The sequence below is a fragment of the Agelaius tricolor genome, unplaced genomic scaffold (genome assembly GCF_023055355.1).
Source record: "Agelaius tricolor isolate 1412-34295 unplaced genomic scaffold, bAgeTri1.0.p SCAF_64, whole genome shotgun sequence".
Taxonomy (NCBI): domain Eukaryota; kingdom Metazoa; phylum Chordata; class Aves; order Passeriformes; family Icteridae; genus Agelaius; species Agelaius tricolor.
Genome location: NW_027269324.1, coordinates 615,327 through 637,118, shown reverse-complemented (window position 1 = coordinate 637,118; position 21,792 = coordinate 615,327). Strand labels below are relative to the sequence as shown.

Below are 21,792 nucleotides of genomic sequence, written 5' to 3'. Positions count from 1 at the left end.
TTGTCCTGCTTTGCTGCAAAAGTCCTGCTGCAGACACTGTGCAGTGTGGAAAGCCAAGAGAAGCTGCAGCTGGTGGCAAATCCTGGGACAGAAGCTTGACCTTGTTCTCCAGGAGAGATTCTTGGCAAGAGCAGACAGGAGAAGATTCCTGGAAAACTGAAACAGCTTTCCAGAAGGGAAATGAAAATGAAAGAAACAATCCAAGATCTTTTCCTCTATTTATTTCTATGCTCCCCTTTTCCATGTTGCACTACTTCTCCATCCCAGGAATTCCAGATGCACTGCACCTCTAAGATCGGTGGCTTAGTGATTTTTAGACCCTCTAAAATACCATCAGCCACACACAGTTTTCCTTCTCCTGTCTTTACTGGAAGGCAACACTGGAGATGTAAGTGCAGTGCTGGGCTCAGGTAGGAATCCTACCCCAAGGGAAAGTGTCCCGACAGTGTTTGACCCTCAGCCAGGCCAATGCAGAGCAGCAAGCGAGGGCATTGCTGTGCCAGTGTGCAGGAGTCAGGGCTCTGCACCTGGGCTCAAGGCTGCAAAGTTCCCGTGTTTGGACAGACTCAGGGGCTGTGCCCGGGGCGCGCGGGGCTCGAACGTGGGGCTCGTGGGGCGAGCGGGGAACGGACACGGGGACGAACGGCCCCGGTGCTTCAGTTGCAGCGGCGGCAGCGGCGGCAGCAGCAGCGGCGGCAGCGGCGGCAGCAGCGGCAGAAGCAGCAAGAGCAGATTCGCATCACAATCTTTCTCTTTCTCTCTTTCTTGGTCTTTCTCTCTTTCTTTCTCTGCGTCTCCCTTTCCCGTTGTCGGGCACCCTTCTCGCGGGGTCCTTTGCCCGGCGTCCCTCTCCTCTTCCCGCCTCCCTCTCCTCTCCCCGCCTCCCTCTCCCCTGCCGGGCCGGGCCATGCCCCCGGCCCGCCCCCGGCCCCGGGCGGGGCTGCCCCGTGCCCGGCCCCGCCCGTCCCGCCGCGGTCTCGCCTCCGCCCGGCTCTGGCCCTACTGGCGGTGGCGCTGCTGGGCGGGCATCAGTGCCTGGAGCTGGGGCGGCATCGCCGCCCTTTGCCTCGGCCTGGCCCAAGCCCGGCCTCGGCCCCGAGGCAGGCTCCAGCCCCGAGCCCGGCCCCGGCCCCGGCCCCGGCTCCTCCCGGGGCCCGCGGAGGACACAGGCGGCTCGGCCGCTGCCGCCGCCTCCGCAGCGGCTTCCCCGGCCCGAGCTCCAGCTCTCGGCAGCGCGGCCGCCGGCCCCGAGCCTCCCGTGCCGCGTTCCGAGGAGCGAACGCCTGGGCATGGCCGGCCCGGGGCGGCTGAGGGGCGCTCGGGGGCCGTTGCTGGCCCCGGGCCGAGCGCTGACAGCCGCGTCCCGCCCGCAGGGACGGCGCACGAGACCCTGCAGGAGCGGCACCGCCTGGGTTCGCTGCTGGGACGCGCTCCAGTCACAGCCATGGAGCACAGAGCCCCGACAGTGCCGAAGCTGGCCTGGCTGGAGGAGAAGGAGGAAGAAGTCCCTGCAGCTGCCCCAGCACAGGAGACTGAAGAGGTGGTGCCATTCCATCCACCGCAGGAGGGTGAGTGGCAGAGCTGGGCTGCAGGGCTGGAGCCTGCAGCCAACTTGGCCCCATCCCGTCCCGTCCCATCCCATCCCATCCCATCCCCTGGGGAAATGCCCACGGACAGGACGGAAGAGGGGCCGGGCAGACACCCCGCAGGGGCCGTGCTCCATCCCCCTGGAGCATCCGGGGGCTTTCCCTGCCTGGGCAGCGCAGGGCTGGGCTGTGTTCTCTGGCCTCTCCCGCAGCCCCTCAGCTCTGGCTGCACTCGCTCTTTGCCAGATGCAGCCCTGGAGCGCACAGAAGAGCAGGAACGCAGCTGTGGCCTCTTCCGCAGAACAGCGCAGGTACCTGCAGCCACCCCCACCTGGGCTGGGCCTGCTGTCCCTGCTCAGCCCAGCACCCTGCTCGGAGCACTCCATGCAACATCCCCGGCTTCTTGCCCTTCTCCTACAGCTCATTTGCGACTTCATCGGGAGCATTTGGCAGGGAGAGACCAGCGCCATGGGCACTGGGCTCACAGCACACTTGGAGCTCCTCAATCATGAGACCAGTGCCGCCCTGCTGGATTTGCTCCTGGAGAAGGGTGTTGCCAGGCCAGAACAAGTAAGCAGCCTGGGGCCAGGCTTCAATTCCCCCATGAGTCCCGTGGCTTCCCCAGCTACGCCTGCTGGTCCCTGGGAGCCTTTGAGGCCATGGCAGTGCGCTGGCAGGGGAAGCACTTCTCTGGGGACGCTGGGGACATTGCTCCTTCTGGCAGCTTTCCAAGTCTCCCCATGCCTTCTCCAGGTGCCCACCATGGTCAGGTACATTCACCGATGGCTCCTGGCCAATGATTCTGCCGAGCACAGGCTGGACAAGGCCCTGCTGAATCTCACCAGAGCAGACCCAGATGACGCAGTGGTGACGCTTCTGCGTGTGGCCCCGTCCTGTGACAGGTATGGGGCCCACCTGCCCAGAGGGCTCAGGCCTCCCCAGCCCATCAGCCTGTACAGCCTGGCCCAGGTGTCTGAGCAACAGAGAGTTCCAGGGCCCTCTGGCTGCTCCCTTTCCCAGCCCTGGCACGTCAGCCCCCGAGCCTGCTGCCATGCTCCCTTGCCGCCCCTCAGGGGCCTGTCCCCAGAGGGCTTGGCTGCCTGGCTGCTGCTGGCCAGGGCCAGTGGGCAGAGGCAGAGCTGGCGCTCAGCCCAGGCCCATAGGGATGCCCAGGCCACGGTGCTGTGTCTGAGACCCCCTCTGAGACAGAGCTCTAACCCCGCAGAGCTGCCATGGCCATGTGGAAGAGCATCATGTGCTCGCCCAGGACTGCGGAGCCAGTGCAGCTGATCCTCCTGGATGTGCTGGGGAGCTGGCCCAAGCACAGCCCGTGCACCTCCAATGGGGACGAAACGGGTGTCTTTGGCCTGGCTGTGAGTTTCTCTAACTGGCCTTTGCTGGCCCCAAGGCTGCCTCTCCAGCAGCTCTCCATCCCTCTTCCCCCACTGCATCTCCCTGCTGCAGGCGCTGGCCTGAAACCTGACCCAGGGGCAGCTCCAGGCCCAGCAGGCCCCGTGCTCCCCCTGCCAAGGTCTCTCCGGGCCTCTCCCTGCCACGCTCGGGCCCTGCCACACGGACACCTTGGCACTGAGCGCTCTCTTGGGGGGCTTTGTCCTTTGCAGGCAGCCGTGGTGGTGTGGAAGATCCTCCAGGAGCCCCGTGTCCCACGTGTAGTGATGCTGTATTTCCCCCACCTCTTTGTGCATCTGCTCTTCCAAGTGTTCTTCAGCACAGAAGAGATGCCAGAGGAGGTCGATACCTTCTGGAAGGAATGCCAGGAAGAGCACGCCCTTGCCACCAGCCCCAACAGGTGCTCCATGCCAGTCCTCCTGTCCCTGCCATGTCCCTGGCCAGGAGCCAGTGCTGCCAGTGTGACCTGGGCTTTGCTGTGCACACAGGTTTGCAGTGCAGACCCTGAAGTCCCTGCTCTGCCTTGTCCAGTGTGAGCACGTGGTGGTGTCAATGGAAGGCAAGCGTGGCTGGGACACGCTGCTCTGCGTTGATACCCACCACTATGCCGTGGCTCTGCTGGCCGGGTGAGCCCCCCCTTCTCCCCATTGCTCCTGGCATTTGTGCCCTGTGCCCGGGCTGTCCCACACGGTCCCCGTGGCTGTGGCCAAAGGGACAAGGGACAGCCAAGCAGACTGGAAAAGGCTGGGAAAGGAGGGTGCCCAGGAGCGGCCACATCTAAAAGGGCCCAGGTCCCCTAGCAGGGTGGTGAGGAAAGACAAGAAGCGTGTGAGTCAGTGCTGGGAGAGGCTTCCCCCCACCCCGGCTCAGGGTCTTAGTGCCATTTTCCACCTTCCAGGGAGATGCGCCAAGCATCCAGGCCCTTGTGTAAAAGGATCTTATGCTGCCTCCTTGAGATGCTCAGCAAAGAGATGCCATACTGGGATTTCCCTGCCCTGGCATTCCTTGCAGAGGTGAGCCTGAAGACCAGCATGACCTGGCTGAGCTGCCTCCCGGCTCTCTGCCCTCTCGTCACCGCAGCCGCCTGGGACGGTGCCCGCACCCTGCACTGCTGCCTGGGCCCAGCCCTGTGCGGCTCCGGGCTCCTGCCGGCCGGCTCCCCCGTCACTGGCCTGTGCCTTTCAGGTCCTCGAGAGCCTGGACTTGAGGGACTGCAGGGACAGCATCATGGATGTCTTGTCAAGGCACCTGCGGAGGGAGCGTGCGGACATTGGCAGCCAGCTTCTCAGGGTCCTCCTCCCTCCCAGGGACCATTCCCCGCTGGTGAGAAGGGGGCAGTGGCTGAAGCCCTGCAGGCAGCGTGGGGCTGGGCAACGCAGTCCTTGGCCTTGCCTGGCCTTTGGGCGCTGGGGCAGCTGCTCCCAGCTCTCCTGCCTCCCGCTTCAGCTGCCCAAGTGCTTCAGGACAGGCCTTTGGCCTCTGGGCCCTGTGGCAGCAGGATGGCATTTCACAAACTTGCCTTCCACGCAGGCCGAAAGAATGTGGAGCCTGACCGAAGGGCTCGTGGAGCTCCTGCAGGTCAGGGTGACCACCATGCTACTGGACTATCTGTTCCTGGATAATGGTGCCCGCATACCCAGCCCCATGGCCCTGCAGCTGGCTAAGGTGTTCCTGCCACTCTTTGACAACGTAAGGCTCTGTGCCCCCAGCCACGGCCACTGGCTGCTGCCCGGACAGTGTGTCCTGTGGAGATGCAGGCCTGTGCCACTGTGGGCCAGAATCAGCTGATGCTGAGCTCTTGCTGCCTTCCTGTTCTACAGGGTGATAGCCAGGTGCAGCAGCTCTCCATGACTGTCTTTCAAACGTTGATGTCTGCTGTAGAAGAAGAAGGAAAAACGCCCCTGATGACACAAGTGTGTCAGAGCCTGCTCCCACTCCTCTTCCACTGCCATGATGAGAAACTGCAAGTGGCAGAGGTGAGGACTCGTGGGCTGCTGCTGTCCCCCTGGCAGGGGGCTCAGCTGCCTCCTGCCCTGCGCCTGCTGGACCGCAGCCTCCTCCAGGCTGCGGCTCCTGTGCCCTGGGCTCTGGGGCCATCTCCGCGTCTCTGCTGCTCTCCAGACTTCTCGGGAAACGCTGCTTTGTGCGGTCAAGTTCCTGGAAAGGAAAGATCTTGAAAAAACTGTGGAGAAAGAGAAACTCTCGAAGTTCGCTGAGCTCCTGGTAAGGACGGTCTGCAAGCCCCAGCCTCAGTCCGCAGAAGGCCCCTGAGGGCGGTGCTCAGTGTGCGGGGCTGGCAGCTGTGCCCCTGCCCGCTGCTGCAGCCAGAGGCCGCGCGGGCTCTTCTCCAGGCTCCCGTGGGCCCGGTGTTGCAGCGGGGTGGGCCGGCACCGCGGCTCCCCGGGCAGCAGCCGGTGCTCTGCCCTCTCCCCTCGGGAGCCCGGCGTCGGCGGCTGCTGGCCGCGCCTCAGGGCTGTGCGGGCAGGGGAGGCCGGGGCTGGGCGCAGGCAGTGCCTGGCCCAGGGGCTGAGCCCGCGCCAACCCTTCCCTCCTGCCGCTCTCTGCAGCTGGCAGAGGACAGGACCCGAGTGGCCGAGCACCTGCGCCGGGCCCTGCGCTACCTGGAGAGCCCACAGGAGCCCCTGCGAGTGGCGGCCATCAGCTTCATGGGTGAGCCACGAGCCCGGGCTCCCTCCCCGGCCCGCTACAGCTCGGCCCTGGCCCCGCCTGGTGCCCCAGCAGCGCCAGCCGGGCCCGGCGCCGTGGAGCCCCGCCTGGCCTGGGCATTGCTGCTGCCGCCCTCTGGCAGCCGTGCCCTGGGGCGGCAGCGTGCGCAAAGGGCCGGGCTGAGCCCTGCCGGGCCAGCAGCCCGTGTGGCCACAGCGCCGGCAGCGCCGCTGGCAGGGAGCTGTGCTGCTGGCGCCGTGACAGGCTCTGTGTTCACAGGCATGGCTGGGCGGCACCTGAGGGGGCAGCAGCAAGAGCTGCAGCTGATCTGCGCTGGTGAGTGAGGGCAGCGGGCTGGCAGCGGGGGCTGCCGGGGGAGAGCTGCAAACCCTGCCCCGGCTGCGGAGGGCTCTGCTCCTGGGGGTACAGCACACGGAGCTTTCAGGGCCACGTGGGCCATTGGTGGCCAGCAGCTTCGGGCTGATCCCCTTGCTCCCTGCTCCCTCCTGGCCATGGCAAGAGCCGGCTGGCATGGCCCTTGCAGGGGGCTCTCCTGGGCTCCCCGCAGATCCGGCATCTGACCATGGCTCTGTTCCTCTCTCTTGCAGCCCTGGAACGCCTGACAGAGGACATGAGCAGTGCCGTGTCACAGCTGGCACTTGAAACACTGCATGTCCTCCGGGCAATACAGCGTGGGCGATATTCCACCATCTGGAGGCTGCAAGATCAGCTGCGCAGGGCATGGAGGACTCGGCCTCGCCTGTCGAGGCTCGGCTGCCTGCTCTGCCGGGTGACTGAGGAGCAGAGCTGATCTGGGAGACTGTCTTTGCTGGGGCAACCTGAGCCAGGGGTAAGTTTCCTTTTCCTTAAGGTTTTTCTTTTCTTCTTTTTCATTTTCTATCTAGATTGTAAATAAATCAATTCTAGAGAATATGTAATTATATATATTATTCGATATTATAGATTACTGTAAAGAAATCAATTCTAGAATGTGTTATGATACACAGACTGCCAGGAGCTTTTCTTTGCTGCCCAGGGTGTGCAGGGCAAGAGGCAGGAAAGGGTGAAAAGGGTGCTTGTGCTCAGGAGAACAGCAGGCTGAGGTCTCCTGAGGCCCTGAGGGGGGCAAAAGGTGCATGTGCTCAGCAAGCTGCCCAGGTGTGCAGTGGGCAAGGGGAAATGGCCAGAAGCCCCTTGGCCTTTGGTGGTTCTGCTGAAGCCTTTGTGCTGGTGACATAGCGGCTGGGCAGGGCCCAGAGCTGCGGGGATCCCTGTGAGAGCGGTGCCTGGAGATGGCCACAAGCCCTGTGCCAGGCAGGAAGCGCCATCCGTGTCCTCCTGCCCGTCTGCTGCTGGCTGCATTGCTGAGGGCTCCCGGGTGCCTCTGGCTGGGGCTCCTCTGGAGCTGCTGTGGGGCTGCGGCGCTGCTGCCGGGCAGCTTGGCCGGGCTGGGGCAGGGCCTGAGGGGCTGGGGCAGAGCCTGAGGGGCTGGGGCCCTGGTAAGCCCTGAGCAGTGGGGCTGTCAGAGGCCATAAGCAGCCCTTGTTTGCTTTGGGATCACCGTGATTTTGGGGGCAGTGCAGGTGGGAAGAGAGAAAGTGTGGGCTTCCCTCAGCCATGGCTGGGTTTTTCCCTACCATGTAGGAGTTGGGCCTTCCTCAAGGCCCTGACAGAGATAAGAGTTTTTCCCGTTTTGCTTGTTTTCCCTTTTTGCATCTAATCTCTTTTCAAGAATGTGTTGTTTGTTTTTCCAGAGGAAGCGTTCTAGGTGGTCCAGTGTGGATGGGGAAGTGCTTGGGAGCAGCTGTGGCATGGATGGGCCATGCCCTTGGAGAAGGCTGAGGCCATGGTTTGGGAGCAGCTTTTCTTGCAGCCGTGGCTGGCGTGAGGTGGGTCCCTGTGTGCTTGGCAGGGTGGGATCAGAGCTTTTGGGAGATGGCAGCGAGCACAGGAGCATCCTGCTCTGGGCAGCTGCTGAGGGCTGGATGTGCCGTGGCTGGCTGCAGGCTGGGCACATGTCCTGCCCTCCTGCTCTGCTGCCAAAGGCAGCAGGGATGGGCAGCTCTGGGCACAGCTCTGGGCACAGCCAGCACGGCCTGGGCACCGCAGGCCTTGGCACAAGGGCACAGGAGCCCTCAGCTGACAGGCGGTTTCTGCTTTCTCTCCTTGCAGCCGGGCTCTGCGGCTGCTGAGGCTGCTCTGGGCTCTGCCAGGGCTCTGCTGGGCTCAGCCCTGGGCCCAGCTGGGCTGGCTCTGCCCTCACATTGCTCTCACAGCTCTGCATCAGACGAGCCCGTTGTGAGCACAGCGCCTGAGCTTTCTGCTTTGGCAGGTGAGTGAGACTCTGCTGCAGGCCCAGAGATTGCAGCTGGGGACACACATCCAATTGGCAAGGACCCAAACTCTCCACAGTCCCAGCTGAACGCCTGGATCTGCACAGGGTGTTTGTCTGTCCCATTCTTCCTTCTTGATTGGCAGGAATTGTGCAATTGCACTTTCTTCCTCCTCTAGAAGTGCCTGAGTGGGCCAAAGCTGGTGAGTGGGCCATGCTCCTGAGGCAGTGCAGTCTGGAGGTGATGGATGGAGAATTGCCCTTCTGCACTGCCAAACCAGAGCAAAAAGCTGTCAGTGGGACTTTGTGTCTTTAAGAAATCCCTGACAGTTTCAAAGGGAATGTGCAGCTCATTCACAGGGTGAGAAGGAAGGTCATCTTCTAAAGGATTTGGGCTTTGACAGAGTTTCCATTCCCCGTCCTGCTTGGAGCTGGAAGGGCACAAAGCAATTTCCTCTTGCTTTGAGCACAATTTCAAATGGCAATGTTGGAAACAAAGCCCAAAATCTTTTCAAAGGCTGCTGGGGTCAGTAAGATGGATCCATGCCATCAGCACATTTACAATGTAAATAACTGAGTTCCCTTTTAAAAAAGATCATTTACCTCTTTAATGCAAGTTTCAGAAGTTTTTCACTAACACTTGGGTTTTGTTTTCATCTTTAACATTTTATATAGTTTTTTTTCTTTTTCCTTTTATTCCTGTAAATAGAAAACATGTCCTACAGAAGGAATGTCCTTTGCTCCTGGTTCCTGTGTGGAGCAGCTCCCTTCCTGCTGGCTGAGCTGCTCAGGCAGAGCCCAGCAGCTCCTGGCCCTGCAGGGCTGAGGCTTTTCCCCGTTGCTGGGCACAGACTGATGGAGCAGCACTGCTGAACACGGGCACACAGAGGGCCCAGCAGCAGCTGCCTTTGGCCACCTGAGGCTCCAAGGCCAACCTCTGAGCAGCCAGGGCTGGAAGAGACTGGCAGCATCTGATCCCTGACTCTGGGCCAGGGCTGCACAAATGACCCCACAGCAGCAGCAGCAGCAGCAGCAGCAGCAGCAGCAGCAGCAGCAGCAGCAGCAGATGGAGCTGACTTTCAGCACAGCCCCTGCCCCTGTTCCCTCCCGTGTGCAGCGGTGTCACAGCAGCCTGAGGCACCTGGGAGCCCCCAGTGCCAGCAGGGACTTGAGATGGCAGCCCTGGGCTCCTGGAGGCTGTGCAAGGAACGGAGCTGGGCACTCCCTGTCCATGGGGAGCTTGCAGATGGAAAAGGCTGCTGTGCCCAGGCAGCTCCAAGGGCACAGAAAGGAGGGTCTGGAGCACTGGATCTGGGCCAGTGCCACAGTCCTGGGCAGCAGCCAGCCAGCCCTGGGGGAACAGAGGGCACAGCAAGAGGGACAGAAGCAGGCAAGGGCAGAGACTGGAGAGAGCCAGAGCCAGGAGCAGGAACAGCTGCTCCATTGCACTCTTGGAGAAAGCTCTTGGCTGCTTCAAAGCGCTGAAAGGCATGAAGGGCAGAGAGGAGGCCACAGCAAACAATGCTCCTGTTTGCACAGCCTCCCTTCTCCGTGTCCCAGAAGGAATTGGATGGACTGTGTTCTTCTCTCCGAGTCGTCTCGTTCAGCATGAGCAGCTCAGCACCAGGAGCTGAAGGAGCTGAAGCCTCAGGCCACAGGAGCTGGGCAAGAGGGAACTTTTGGAGCAAAGTAATGCTGCTAAAATAGCCCCAGCTGAATGCAGTGGATGTCATCATGGAATCACAGAATCCTTTCTGTTGGAAAAGCCCTCTGAGCTCACCCAGTGCAGCCGCTCACCCAGCAGTGCCAAGCCCAGCACTAAAGCACGTCCCTGAAGTGCCAAGGCCTGGACAGCAGCCCTGAGTGAGGCCTGGACAGCAGGCCCTGAGCCCAAGGTGGCCTCTGGATGAACCTTCCAAGCAAAGGTTATCTTTGTATCTGCTCCCTGATGAGATATGCATGGTCATTAGCACTGTGATAGATGTAGCCACTCCTTAGTGAAACATGTATTGACCTTTGTGTATTTAGAAGCCAGACAAGGGCATGAAATCTGACATCTGGCCTTGTGTGGGGCTGAATGGTCAAAGTCAGCTGCCTTGGCTCCTCCTTGAGGCCTGGCCAGGCTTTGGGAGGGAGCCAAGAGGAGGATGAAAGCAGATGTTGCCACACTAGCAGTGCTGTCAGTTTGTCCATTCAGCACTGTCAGAGCTGGGCCCTCTCCCAGCGGGGTTGGAGCCTCACCTGTGGCTGGAGGCACCTGCAGGAATTGCCAGTGCCCAGGAGTGGCTCTGCAGCCCTTGGCTGTGACAGCTTCCCCAGCTGCTGTGTGCATCTGGGCGATGGTAAAGGCTGAGGGTAACTGGGGCTGGATCTTTCTCAATCACTGCAGGCAATCTTTGGTGGGGATGGTTGGGTGCATTGCTGAGCTGCTCCTTTTGAGATTCTTTGCTGCTCTGAGCTGCAGGAAATGACACCTGATTCCTTCAGTTGGAGTCTGTGTCTTTGGTGCTGACTTTGGCCACTGGTCAAACCAAACTGGCACAGTCTGGCCAGATCCCAACAAAATGTCACTTGTTCAATGTAAATGTGAGGAATCAGTGCCATCAGAAATTCCCAGATGGGAAGCCCTTCCCTGGAGTTCCCTGGCTCTGGAGTGGGCTGAGGTTGGAGCCCCGTGGGAGCAGTGGGGCAGTCGGGTAAAAGAAGCTGCAGCCCCTGGATGGCTTCAAATGCATCCAAAAACTTGTTGCCTTCTTGTGAAGGCCGCGATGACCTGGTTTCAGGGGCCCAGCACTTCGATCTCCTTTGTGGGATCCCTTGTGGCCAATAACGGACGCTGACACCAATGTGGTGGACAGTTAAAGGCGTTTATTGAGAGGTCTTAAGGGTATTTATGGACTAAGGGGTCTCTCTACGTCAGACAGGGGTTTGGCTATACTTTCTAGGGTTAGTATGGAGTGGAAAGTTACTGGCATGCATAGGTTAGGGGGGCTACACGTCTGGCTACATTCCAAGGGTGATCCTTATCTATGGGGAGGGGGGTAGAAGGATTCCTGTAACTTTCCGTTACAGCCCGAAATCTTCCGAGCGCCTGTCCCTGGCCTACCACACTTCCCCCCCCTCTTTCACAAATGAACGAGGTAGTCTTATACATAGGCACTGAAATGAGGTAGGAAGTTGAGATCTGATTAGGGGAAAAGGGTCTTGGGAAACCTGAGTAAGTTTCTACCAGGCAAGTCTCTCGTGACTGGCAGCATCTCCTGTTGAGTTCACAGGAATTGTGGCTGTCCCAGGAACAGGATGTTAGCCCGTTCTATGCGGGCCTGAACGAATGAGACTAGCTTGTTCAGCAGGCATGGCCCGAAGGTAACAGCTAAAAGCAGTATTGCCAATGGACCTATTAGGGTAGAAATCAGGGTGGTTAGCCATGGTGATTGGTTGAACCAGGATTCGAACCAGTTCTGTTGGGCTTCCCTGTCTTTCTGTCTCTGAGCCAGTCTGTTTCGGAGTTCTGCCATGGAGTCTCTAACGACTCCTGTATGGTCAGCGTAGAAACAGCATTCTTCTTTCAAGGCAGCACACAGGCCCCCTTGCTGCATGAACAGGAGATCCAGTCCTCGCCTATTCTGCAGGACCACTTCTGAGAGTGAAGAGACTGACTTTTCTAGAAAGGAAATGGATTTCTCGATCCTCTGCAGGTCCTCATCGATGGTCATCTGCAGCTGGGACAGTCCTTGGTGTTGAGTCGCTAGGGCTGAGACACCTGTTGCCGTTCCAGCTGCTCCTAGGCCGAGCAGCATTGCGATAGTTATACCTGTTAATATTTCTCTCTTGTGGAGCCGGTTGTTATTTTCGGAAAGGTGATACACCTCTTCGTCTGAGTGGTACAGGATCCTAGGGATGATCAGAACTTGAACACAAAAGTCGTTAGAGTTACCGAATTTGGCAAGAGACACGCAGGGACTTACTCCAGATCTCTGGCAAACCCACATCCCAGATGTGGATGGGACTACCCACTTACTATTTTTCTTGTCGGGCTCAACTACTTTGGTGCAGACGTCGCCTTTCCGCTTAGCTAGGGTTGCATTGCCGAAGCATCTGCCCTGACCTGTGACTTGACTCAGGGTAATTCCTTTGCGGGGTGTGTCCCATCTGCACTGGCGAGGGGCATCGGCTGTGGAATAGCTGAAGGGGGTATCTAAAGCGACTCCTTCATAAAAGGGGGGTTTAACATCGTAACAAAGCCAGCAGGAATCGGTTAGGTTAGGGTTAGATTCATTCAGGGATAGAAAGGTGGCTTCTAACATGCGAAGGATTGGGTTCGAGTCTGAGCTGGCTGATTGGCCTATCTGGAAGGCTTCCTCATCGCCAGTCAGGACGTCGGTGACCCTTGTGGGTAAGGGTTTGGGGTAGGTCATGTTTCTCCCTTTCTGTGTGCTTTTGCCTGTGGGAGCATAGGGTAGGAAGATCCCCTGCCCCACTATGGGTTGGCATAGATGGGCCGTCTCGCATCCATAGCGGGAGGGGGCTGAATCCCGCACGTCCCCTCCCTCTCAAAAAGCATACGGCTTATTTGCACTATATGAAAAGGGAGTAAATCATCATTGCTAAAAGACCATCCACGAGAGTGGAAACCACCCCTGAGTTAATTCCTTTTTCTGAGATGGCTTTTACTGTTGTTTGAACGTCTTTGGAATTAACGGGAGTATACGTTCTTTGCTGGTTCCCCTGGGGTCCCGTAATTCTCACCGGGAAGGCATGCACCGATGCTGCGGATGCCCATTCCGCGCATTCGATTTTGATTTTACCCCAGTCGGTGAGTTCGTATTGGGGCTGGTTCCCGGTTGTGTTAAAAGTTTTAATTGGTTTCGTCCGAAACCGCATTGATTCTGTTTTCTCTGCCTCCGAGTCGCTGCTGGACTCAGTGGGCTCCGTAGAGCGATCCGGGGAGCTGTGGCTCCCTTCAGAGTCGGAAGTCGACTGCCAATATACTTCCGGTCTCTGCTGCTGTTTTGTCCGGCTACGGCCCCGCTCCTCCCCTCGGGGGCGGTGCTGATGTTGCCGCCGGTGCCGCCCCCTGGGCTCGCCCTGCCTCCCGCAGGGAGGGATCTCTCCCATATATGGTGGCATCAGTAGGCGCGGCTCCCGAGCGAGTGCCTGCCCTCTGTTGCACCCCCACGCATGCGCGTCTGCTGGGACCCACAGCTCTTGGCCGGGCATGGGCTCAGCGCTGGTTTCCCGCGCACGCGTGTTCGCGGCTGGCCGCGGTTCTGGGTTCTTCCCGCCGTGAGCCGGCGGGCTCCACCCCTCTTCCCGGCCACCCGCGCCATATTCAAACGGGTAGGGCGGCGGATCCCCTCCGCCGCTCGCCCGCGCGCTTGCCCTCTCGATATTTCGGGCTTCTGCCGCCAGCCCCTCCCAAAAGGACCGTGCGAGTCCCTCCGCTTCTTGCGCTAAGTCGGCTAGCGGCGGGGAAGGGTTGGGCGAGGGGTCCGCGGGCACCCCGGGGGGCTCCGGAGGTGGTGTGGGCCCCGGCGGGTCCCCTGAAGGGGTCAGGGGGTCCCCCGGGGGCTCTGAGAGCTCCGGGGGCCTTGGGCTGGAGGAGGGATGGGTCGCGCCCGGCCCCCCCGTCTCCCCGCTCTCAATCGGGTCGCCACCAGGGGGGTTTCGCGTTCCCGCCCCCTCCCCCAGCTGTGGCGCGATTAACAAACAGGAGCGCGCAACGTTCCACGTCTCCTGTTCTTCTAATGCTTTGCGTAGGGCGGCTTCTGCCTTCCCCCACGCTTTCAGGCTTTTGCTGCTGCCTGTGGCTTTTGTGTCCTCTGCTAGCGCGACAGTACATTTCTGCCACACCCCAGGGTGTAATATATCTATGGGTCGAGAAAGGACCCCAATCTCTAGGAGTCTCGTCAATGCGAGATTAAAATTCCTGAGTTCACATTTGATTCCCCATTGCATATGTATCAAACTTACGACCTTCGCTATCGCTTCCATACGAATCGCGGGTCTCTGGGGCGTCCCCCTTCTTCGTTATGGCCGTTCTGGCGTTGAGTGCTGTCCCCTGGCCAGGAGTACTCCCGTCGCCCGGACTCGTCCCTCCGTCCCGATCCCGGGTTTCGGCACCACTATGTTGCCTTCTTGTGAAGGCCACGGCGACCTGGTTTCAGGGGCCCAGCACTTCGATCTCCTTTGTGGGATCCCTTGTGGCCAATAACGGACGCTGACACCAATGTGGTGGACGGTTAAAGGCGTTTATTGAGAGGTCTTAAGGGTATTTATGGACTAAGGGGTCTCTCTACGTCAGACAGGGGTTTGGCTATACTTTCTAGGGTTAGTATGGAGTGGAAAGTTACTGGCATGCATAGGTTAGGGGGGCTACACGTCTGGCTACATTCCAAGGGTGATCCTTATCTATGGGGAGGGGGGTAGAAGGATTCCTGTAACTTTCCGTTACAGCCCGAAATCTTCCGAGCGCCTGTCCCTGGCCTACCACAAAAACTGCACATGGAAAAGGAAAAGGACTTGTGGGTTTGGGCAGACAAAGATGAATTTGTTAAGAGTCCAATGGAAACAGCACCTTCAGAAGGAACAATTATTGTTGGAATGCTCCCACATGGAGCAAGAGAAGAAGGTTTTAATCTTGAGCTCAGCTGCATTTGTGCCAGTGAAATATCAATATACTAAATAACTATATGTATTTATTGTACAATAAGACCTTAATATATGTATATATGTATTTGTATATTTGTATATTTATATATATTATATATATATGTCTGTATCTATCTGTCTATATATATATCAATATGCATATCTACATATGAAATAATAATAATGTGAAATTATTATTATTGTGAAATAGTGCTGACAATACTAATTTGGTAGCTTTGGCTGCTCAGGGATGTAACACTAAATACCCTACAGAACAGGATTGGCCAGGGCCCTACTGTCAGTGGTCAACGTTGTGAGATTGTAGACAATGAAAAAAGGAGGAAGGGATGAAATTGGCTATTTTCCCAGGGTTTGCTGATACTGTGATGCAGAGTGCTTTGTCTGTTGCTGTGAAAAATTCAGTGATTAAGCCTGCAGGGTTTTTCATGTACCAGACTATGCACAAGCTGCAGGATTGGTTGAATGGGTGAAGGGGTTGTTAAAAGAGCAGTTGAAAAAATGAGGAGATGGGAACCTTTGCCCATGGAGAACCCATCTCCCAGATGTGCTCCATGCCCTTAACAATGGCCCGCGGGGGAAATGGAAACCCCCTGGCTGTGCACGGCTGCCCCCAATTTGCAAATCCAACCATGGGCAGTGAGACTTGGACTGCCTGGGAAATTGTTCTGGCTGTGATGGCCCCTGGCAGGGCCAGCCCAGAGGCTGCAGGGCTGGGCCTTCATGCACTGGAATTAATGAGGAGAAATTCAAAGCAAATGAGAGCCATCAATACTGAAACAGGAATTCAGATTCCTGCAGGACACTTTGCTTTGGTAACTGCTCCCTTGGAGCTTGGCCTTGCAAAGTGTTCATGTCATGGCAGGAGGAATTGATGCTGAATATCCAGGAGAAATTACAGTAATTCTGTGAAACAATAGTTAACAAGATTGGATTATTCAACCCCATGACAGGGTAGCACAATTATTGATATTGCAATTTTAGGAACGATTGTGAAAAAAGGAGCTCCAGCTCCAATCACCACCGTTTGTGGAGATAAAGGGTTTGGATGCAGCCGTCCTAATAATGGAGCCCGAGTGTGGGTCCAGAGGCCAAATGGCCCTCCCGAGGCAGCTGAAGGAGCAGCTCCTGGGAAAGACAACTCTGAGTCCTGAAACCTGGGCAGGAACAATGGGAATGTGTCCCTGCAGCCAAGTGTTCTGTGTGAGAACAAGTAGATGTGACAGGATATTGTTTTACACATGCTGCCAGACCAAATCTCCCTGTTTGCCCCAAGGGCCCCTTTGGGAAATGCTCTGATCCATGGGGCTCCATGGGAAGGCTGCTGTGACACTGAGGGACTTGCACAGGAATTGCATCCAGGAGCCCGGGTGCCCCTCAGGGACTGGGGACCCGGCCCCTTCCAGCCCAAGGGGAAAGGGCCCCCCCAGGCCTTGTTAGCCACAGACAGCATGGTAAAGCTGAACAGCAAAGGGCCTGGGGGCATTATTCTGGAATTAAAAAGGTGCCAGCTCCATGGACAACGGAATTCTTGTTCCTAACTCAAATGAGATTGAGAAAAATGAATGAAGAACAGTGTCACTAAAGTACTACTGATGTCTGTAAGGTGTACCTTGATAGTCAGCCAGAATCATTGTCTGCCACAAACACCTCTAGTGTTTGACCAAGGGGTTAGTCATCAAAATGTCATGATGAGTTCTGAAGGATTGCTGAGCTTCTTTTGTAATTCTTTGCTAATGATGATGTGCTTTGCTGAGCTTATCCTTTTGTAATTCTTTGCAGCTGTGCATGATATAAATGCCACAATTCCTTCAGTTGGTGTCTGTGTCTTTGGTAGTGACCCTGCCCACTGGAGAAACAGGGCCCCCTCTTGCCTAAGTGTCACCTGGCAAGGCAAAAAGCCTCCCTCCAAAATTCCCCCTTCCTCCTTGTTCCCCCCCTTCATACCCTGAGCATGATGTGCTCTGCTCTGGGCTGTGCCCGGGGTCAGTTGGGGTCACCTGTCCTGGCTGTGTCCCCTGCCAAGCTCCCCCGCAGCCCCAGCCCCTCCCCAGCATGGCTGGACAAGGGGCAGGACAGGCCTTGGCTGTGCTGCAGCTCAGCAAGAACAAAACCATCTCTGCGTGCTCAGCCCTGTTCTCAGCACCCGGCCCAGCAGTGTCTCAGTGCCAGGGGCTGTGCCCTCAGTGCCTGCCAGGGCTTTCCATGGCAACTGCCAGGACAGGTGACCCAGGTGTCCCCCCCAGTGCCAATTGCCATGGAAACAGTGCCCAGCGCTGCCCCTTTCTGTCTGGCTGACCTGGCCTTTGGCCCTGGCAGTGCCCTTGGCTGCTGGTTCCTGGTGCCCGAGCGGCCAGTGTGGCACAGGGCAGGTGGCCATGGCACAGCCCCAGCAAGGGATCCCCTCTGGCTCTGGGCACTGACACCAGCCCTGAGCAAGGTCTGGCTCCAGGCATTGGTTGCCATGGCACCAATCTAAGGAACGGGTCCCCGTGGCCGTTGCCATAGCACCTGGTGGCACCAACCAGTGTCACTGCAATTGTACCTGGAACAGCCCCGGCACCGCTTTGTCCTCAGGGTTGCCATGGCAGCCCAGGGCAGCAACAGCTCTGCAGGCAAGGGGCCATGGAACCTGGCTGCAGAAATGGCTCCTTGGGCTGCTTTCCAAGGAAACCTGAACTGATGGGGGTTGCCATGGCACCCAAACCCAGCACTGGGGTCCCTGCAGTGTCCATGGCAACAGCCCCTTGCAATGGCTCAGTGCAGGTTGGGATGATGATCCACCCTCACAGCTGGCCCAGGCAGGTCTGGAGTGGTCTCAGTGGCACCTTGGGCTTGGCACACACTTGAGGAGGGTGTCTGTTTGCAATGGGGAAACTCAGGAGTTTTAGATTGCTTGAAAAAATTAAAAAGTCAAAATCCCTCTTCAGCTGAGTGAAGCCAGTTCACCAAGCAAAGCAGGTCCTAGGTGAGTGAGGAGAGACAGGATGGGGTTGGGGAATGTGGAGCAAGGTGGTCCACACTGATCAGACCTCAAGGCACAGCTTCTCTGACCAAGCCAGACTTCCTCAAGAGTGTCCCTGGGTCAGTATAAGTCACTGAATGCTGCAATCCCCTCTTGTATACTAAGAAAAGTAATAAAGGACACTATAAAATATGATACATATTTCCTAGAAGCTCTTTGAAATATTTTTCCATACCTGCAGCAGGAAAGCTTCCTAACAAACTGCCCCAGAGCAGAGGGAAATCAATGCAGAGCCATGGTTTGTTAGGACTATCTTGGTCCTAATGAGCCCTGTAGTGCATTTGAAGCTGAGCCCTGGAACCTCAGGGCCTGAGAGGAGATTGCAAAAACCTTTCCAGGAGTGAAAGTCAGAGGAAAAACCCCAAAGTGTCTCAAAGCATGAATGGGTCCCACTGAGGTCAACACAGGCTCCTCATGGACTCCTTGGAGGAGAGAATTGGAGGCCAGGATTACACAAAAACCTCTCAAAGACTCAGAGTGAAAAGGAACATCCAGAGTACCTTAAAAACCTTGAGTATCTCAAAGTATTAATGAGCCCCACTGAGTGTCAGTATAAAGCTCTCAAGGGACTCATTAAAGCAGATAATTGGGACCATGATTGCACAAACCTCTCACAGAGTCTGTATCAAAAGGAAAAAACAAAATACCTTAAAATAACTGAAGTACCCTGAAGTATTAATGAGCCCCACTGAGTGTTGTTACTGACAAAGCCTCTCCAGGGACTAATTACAGCAGATAATTGGAGGCCAAGATTGCACAAACCTCTCAGAGACTCCAAGGCAAAAGCCAAACCCCAAGTCCTTTGAAAATCCTGCAGTCCCTGCAGGGAGCATGAAGGAGCCCCCAGGGCCATTGCTGAGCAAGGCTCCCCAGGGACTCCTTGCAGCAGATCCTTGAGGCCACTGGGATGTGGGCTAGGGGGGGATGCTGAGGGCAGCACAAGGGGCTGACAGTGCCCAGCCTGGCTGGGGCTGGGCCAGGAGGCCCCAGGGCCTCAGGACAAGGTGTCTCCTCCCAGCCCTTGCTGGCACAGACCCTGCTGTGCCCCAGGGCACCAAGACTTGGCTTCTCTTTGTCCCCACCTGTCATCACTGCCTGCAGTTCTCTGCTCTGCCTGGGGCCTGGGGACACTTGCTCAGTCGTGTCCCTCAGTGGGAGCAATTAAAAGTCCAAGAAAGTTTGGAGTTGGATTCTGCCTTGGAGTTCTGGAGAGGTTTCTTCAGCTGCCTCTCAGGGACTGATGTTCAGGGCCTGAGCACAAAGGCCCAGAGGCTCATTAAAGTCCTTGTGCTGTGTCTGTGCTGCTGAGCTGGGCTGGGCTCCTGGCACAGAGGCAGCTCCTGGTCACCAAGAAGAGCTTCAAAAGCACATTTCTCTTGATGAGCAGCTCTTGTGCCAGCCCAGCAGGGCTGGGGCACTGCCTGCAGCCAGCCCGGGCACAGCACAGAGGCACAGAGAGCTTCAATCAGTCAGGGCTGGGAAGGGGCTGAGAAGTGCCTGGGGCACAATCACTGCCAGCCCTTGGCACAGGAACCTCTGGCTGCAGGACAATGCAGCTGCAGCTCCTGGAGCCATCTCCTGCAGCTGGAACATGCCAATGCCTGCAGAGCCTGTGAGTACATTCTCTGCTTGTCTCTTGTGCAGAGCAGCCAGGGGTGCCCAGGGCTGTCCTGCAGAGCAGGGTCCTGCAGCCCAGGGCGCTGTGCTGGGGCAGGGACTCTGCTGCCTGCCAGGGACAGCTCTCAGCCAGCCCTGGCAGCTGCTGCCAGCACTGGGGGACAAGATCTGGCTGGCAGGAGACAGCTGGTGAGGCTTGGGAGTGTTCTCCTTGTGTGGGGAGGATGCTGCATTGTTCAGGGCTGCTCCCAGCATGGCCTTTAAGTGCAGAACATTTCCAAGTAAGTTATACAGGGACCACAGCGATGCAGGGACTGGATGAAAGGGGAAATCATGATTTTTAAATCTATTTTTCTGGGTTGTCTTGATAGGAAATTGCACATAGATATTTATCTCGCAGTTCAGGTTTAAAAAAAAAAACCAATCCTCTCAGATGTTTATAAACCAGGCAGTTACAGAAATCAGCACAGAGCCCTTTAGAGGCAGCATCAGTGCTGCTTTTCCAGCCTCCTCAGGGTTGCTCTGGTTAGCGTTCAAAAACACATAATCACAGAAGCGATTATATGTGGTGCTTTTTATTCAAGAGCTCTGGGAATCAGGGCAGTTTCCACCCAAATCTGATTCCGACCATACATTCGAGGTGAACATGTTTTATACTCTATCATTACTTAACTTTTGTGTTAATTATTAAACTTATATTCATCTATTGTATACACAGATTTCAGCTAAACATAGCTCCCTTTAAATTTCCAACATAGTTTCCCATAATTCTTCCTTTGGTTATATAAAAATTATATTTAATTACTAAACAATCATCACATCTAACAATTATATCTTTTATCATACTGCTTACGCAGGTGCAGTGATCTGAGAAAACACAAAGCCAAATATTTTCAAAGACTATTTTTAACATTTTCCAGGGCTCCACTATCACTCTGACATTGCCCTCAGAGCCTGCAGAGCCAGAGCTGCCCCTGGGCAGTGCCTGAGCTGGGAGGGTTCTGCAGGGCAGAGCTGAGCCCCCAGGGCTGGGCTGGGCTCTGGCAGCACTGGCAGGGCCCAGCCCTGGGCACAGGGAAGCAGCTGCTGGCAGGGACAGCTCCAGGCAGCAGAGCTCTGGGCAGGCAGTGGGGGGAAAGTGCCCCCAGGCTGTGCTGGGATATTTCAAGTCCTCTCCAAACCCAACTATTCCATGATTACTTTTCTTACAGATCCCCATGCCAATACACTGGAAATGTCCAACAGCAGCTCCATCAGGCACTTCCTCCTGCTGGCATTGGCAGACACGCGGCAGCTGCAGCTCCTGCACTTCTGCCTCTTGCTGGGCATCTCCCTGGCTGCCCTCCTGGGCAACGGCCTCATCATCAGCGCCGTAGCCTGCGGCCACCACCTGCACACGCCCATGTTCTTCTTCCTGCTCAACCTGGCCCTCGCTGACCTGGGCTCCATCTGCACCACTGTCCCCAAAGCCATGCACAATTCCCTCTGGGACACCAGCAACATCTCCTACACTGGATGTGCTGCACAGCTCTTTTTCTTTCTCTTCTTCATCTCAGCAGAGTTTTTCCTCCTGACCATCATGTGCTATGACCGCCACGTGTCCATCTGCAAACCCCTGCACTACGGGACCCTCCTGGGCAGCAGAGCTTGTGCCCACATGGCAGCAGCTGCCTGGGCCAGTGCCTTTCTCTATTCACTGCTGCACACAGCCAATACATTTTCTCTGCCCCTGTGCCATGGCAATGCCCTGGGCCACTTCTTCTGTGAAATCCCACAGATCCTCAAGCTTTCCTGCTCACATTCCTACCTCAGGGAACATGGGCTAGTTGCAGTTAGTGCCTGCTTGCTATTTGGCTGTTTTGTGTTCATGGTTTTCTCCTATGTGCAGATCTTCAGAGTCGTGCTGAGGATCCCCTCTGAGCAGGGACGGCACAAAGCCTTTTCCACCTGCCTCCCTCACCTGGCTGTGGTCTCCCTGTTCCTCAGCAGTGCCATATTTGCTCACCTGAAACCGCCATCCATCTCATCCCCATCCCTGGATCTGGCAGTGTCAGTTCTGTACTCTGTGGTGCCTCCAGCCCTGAACCCCCTCATCTACAGCCTGAGGAACCAGGAGCTCAAGGCTGCAGTGAGGAGACTGATGACTGGATGCTTTCAGGAACATTAAACTGCTGAAAAATTTCTGCAAATCACTTGTTGGTGATACTTCTTGTTGGTTTCATTTTGGAGATTTCTTTCCTTTGTTTTAGTTTTTTCATATTGTCCACAAAGAAATGTCATTCTTTGTGCCATTTCTCATTTTGTTTCTCTCCACCTTCCCTGTGGCCACAGACTGTGTAAATGAGGGGCTGTGCTCTTTCTCTATTTAAAGGAAGTAAAGGATCTCCCAGCAAAGTTTTCTGCAGTGATCCCCTTGTGTTCCCTTCTCTGGAGCTGCAGCAGCAATGTCTGTGTGCAGAGCTGGGGGCAGATCAGTGCTGGCACAG

General features: G+C 56.7%; 2 protein-coding genes across 2 annotated transcripts in view; both read left to right on the top strand.

Moving 5' to 3' along the window:
* LOC139605317 (uncharacterized) overlaps window positions 1-21,792 on the top strand; it is an 850,331-nt gene that overhangs the window by 366,169 nt on the left and 462,370 nt on the right.
* On the top strand, window positions 20,541-21,473 carry LOC139605297 (olfactory receptor 14J1-like). Its single transcript, XM_071456658.1, has one exon. It carries the CDS (start codon window positions 20,541-20,543, stop codon window positions 21,471-21,473), a length of 933 nt encoding a protein of 310 aa, XP_071312759.1.

Bases quoted from the DNA above. Each gene is read 5' to 3' on its own strand.
- LOC139605297 (XM_071456658.1), top strand. From the start codon at position 20,541: ATGTCCAACAGCAGCTCCATCAGGCACTTCCTCCTGCTGGCATTGGCA.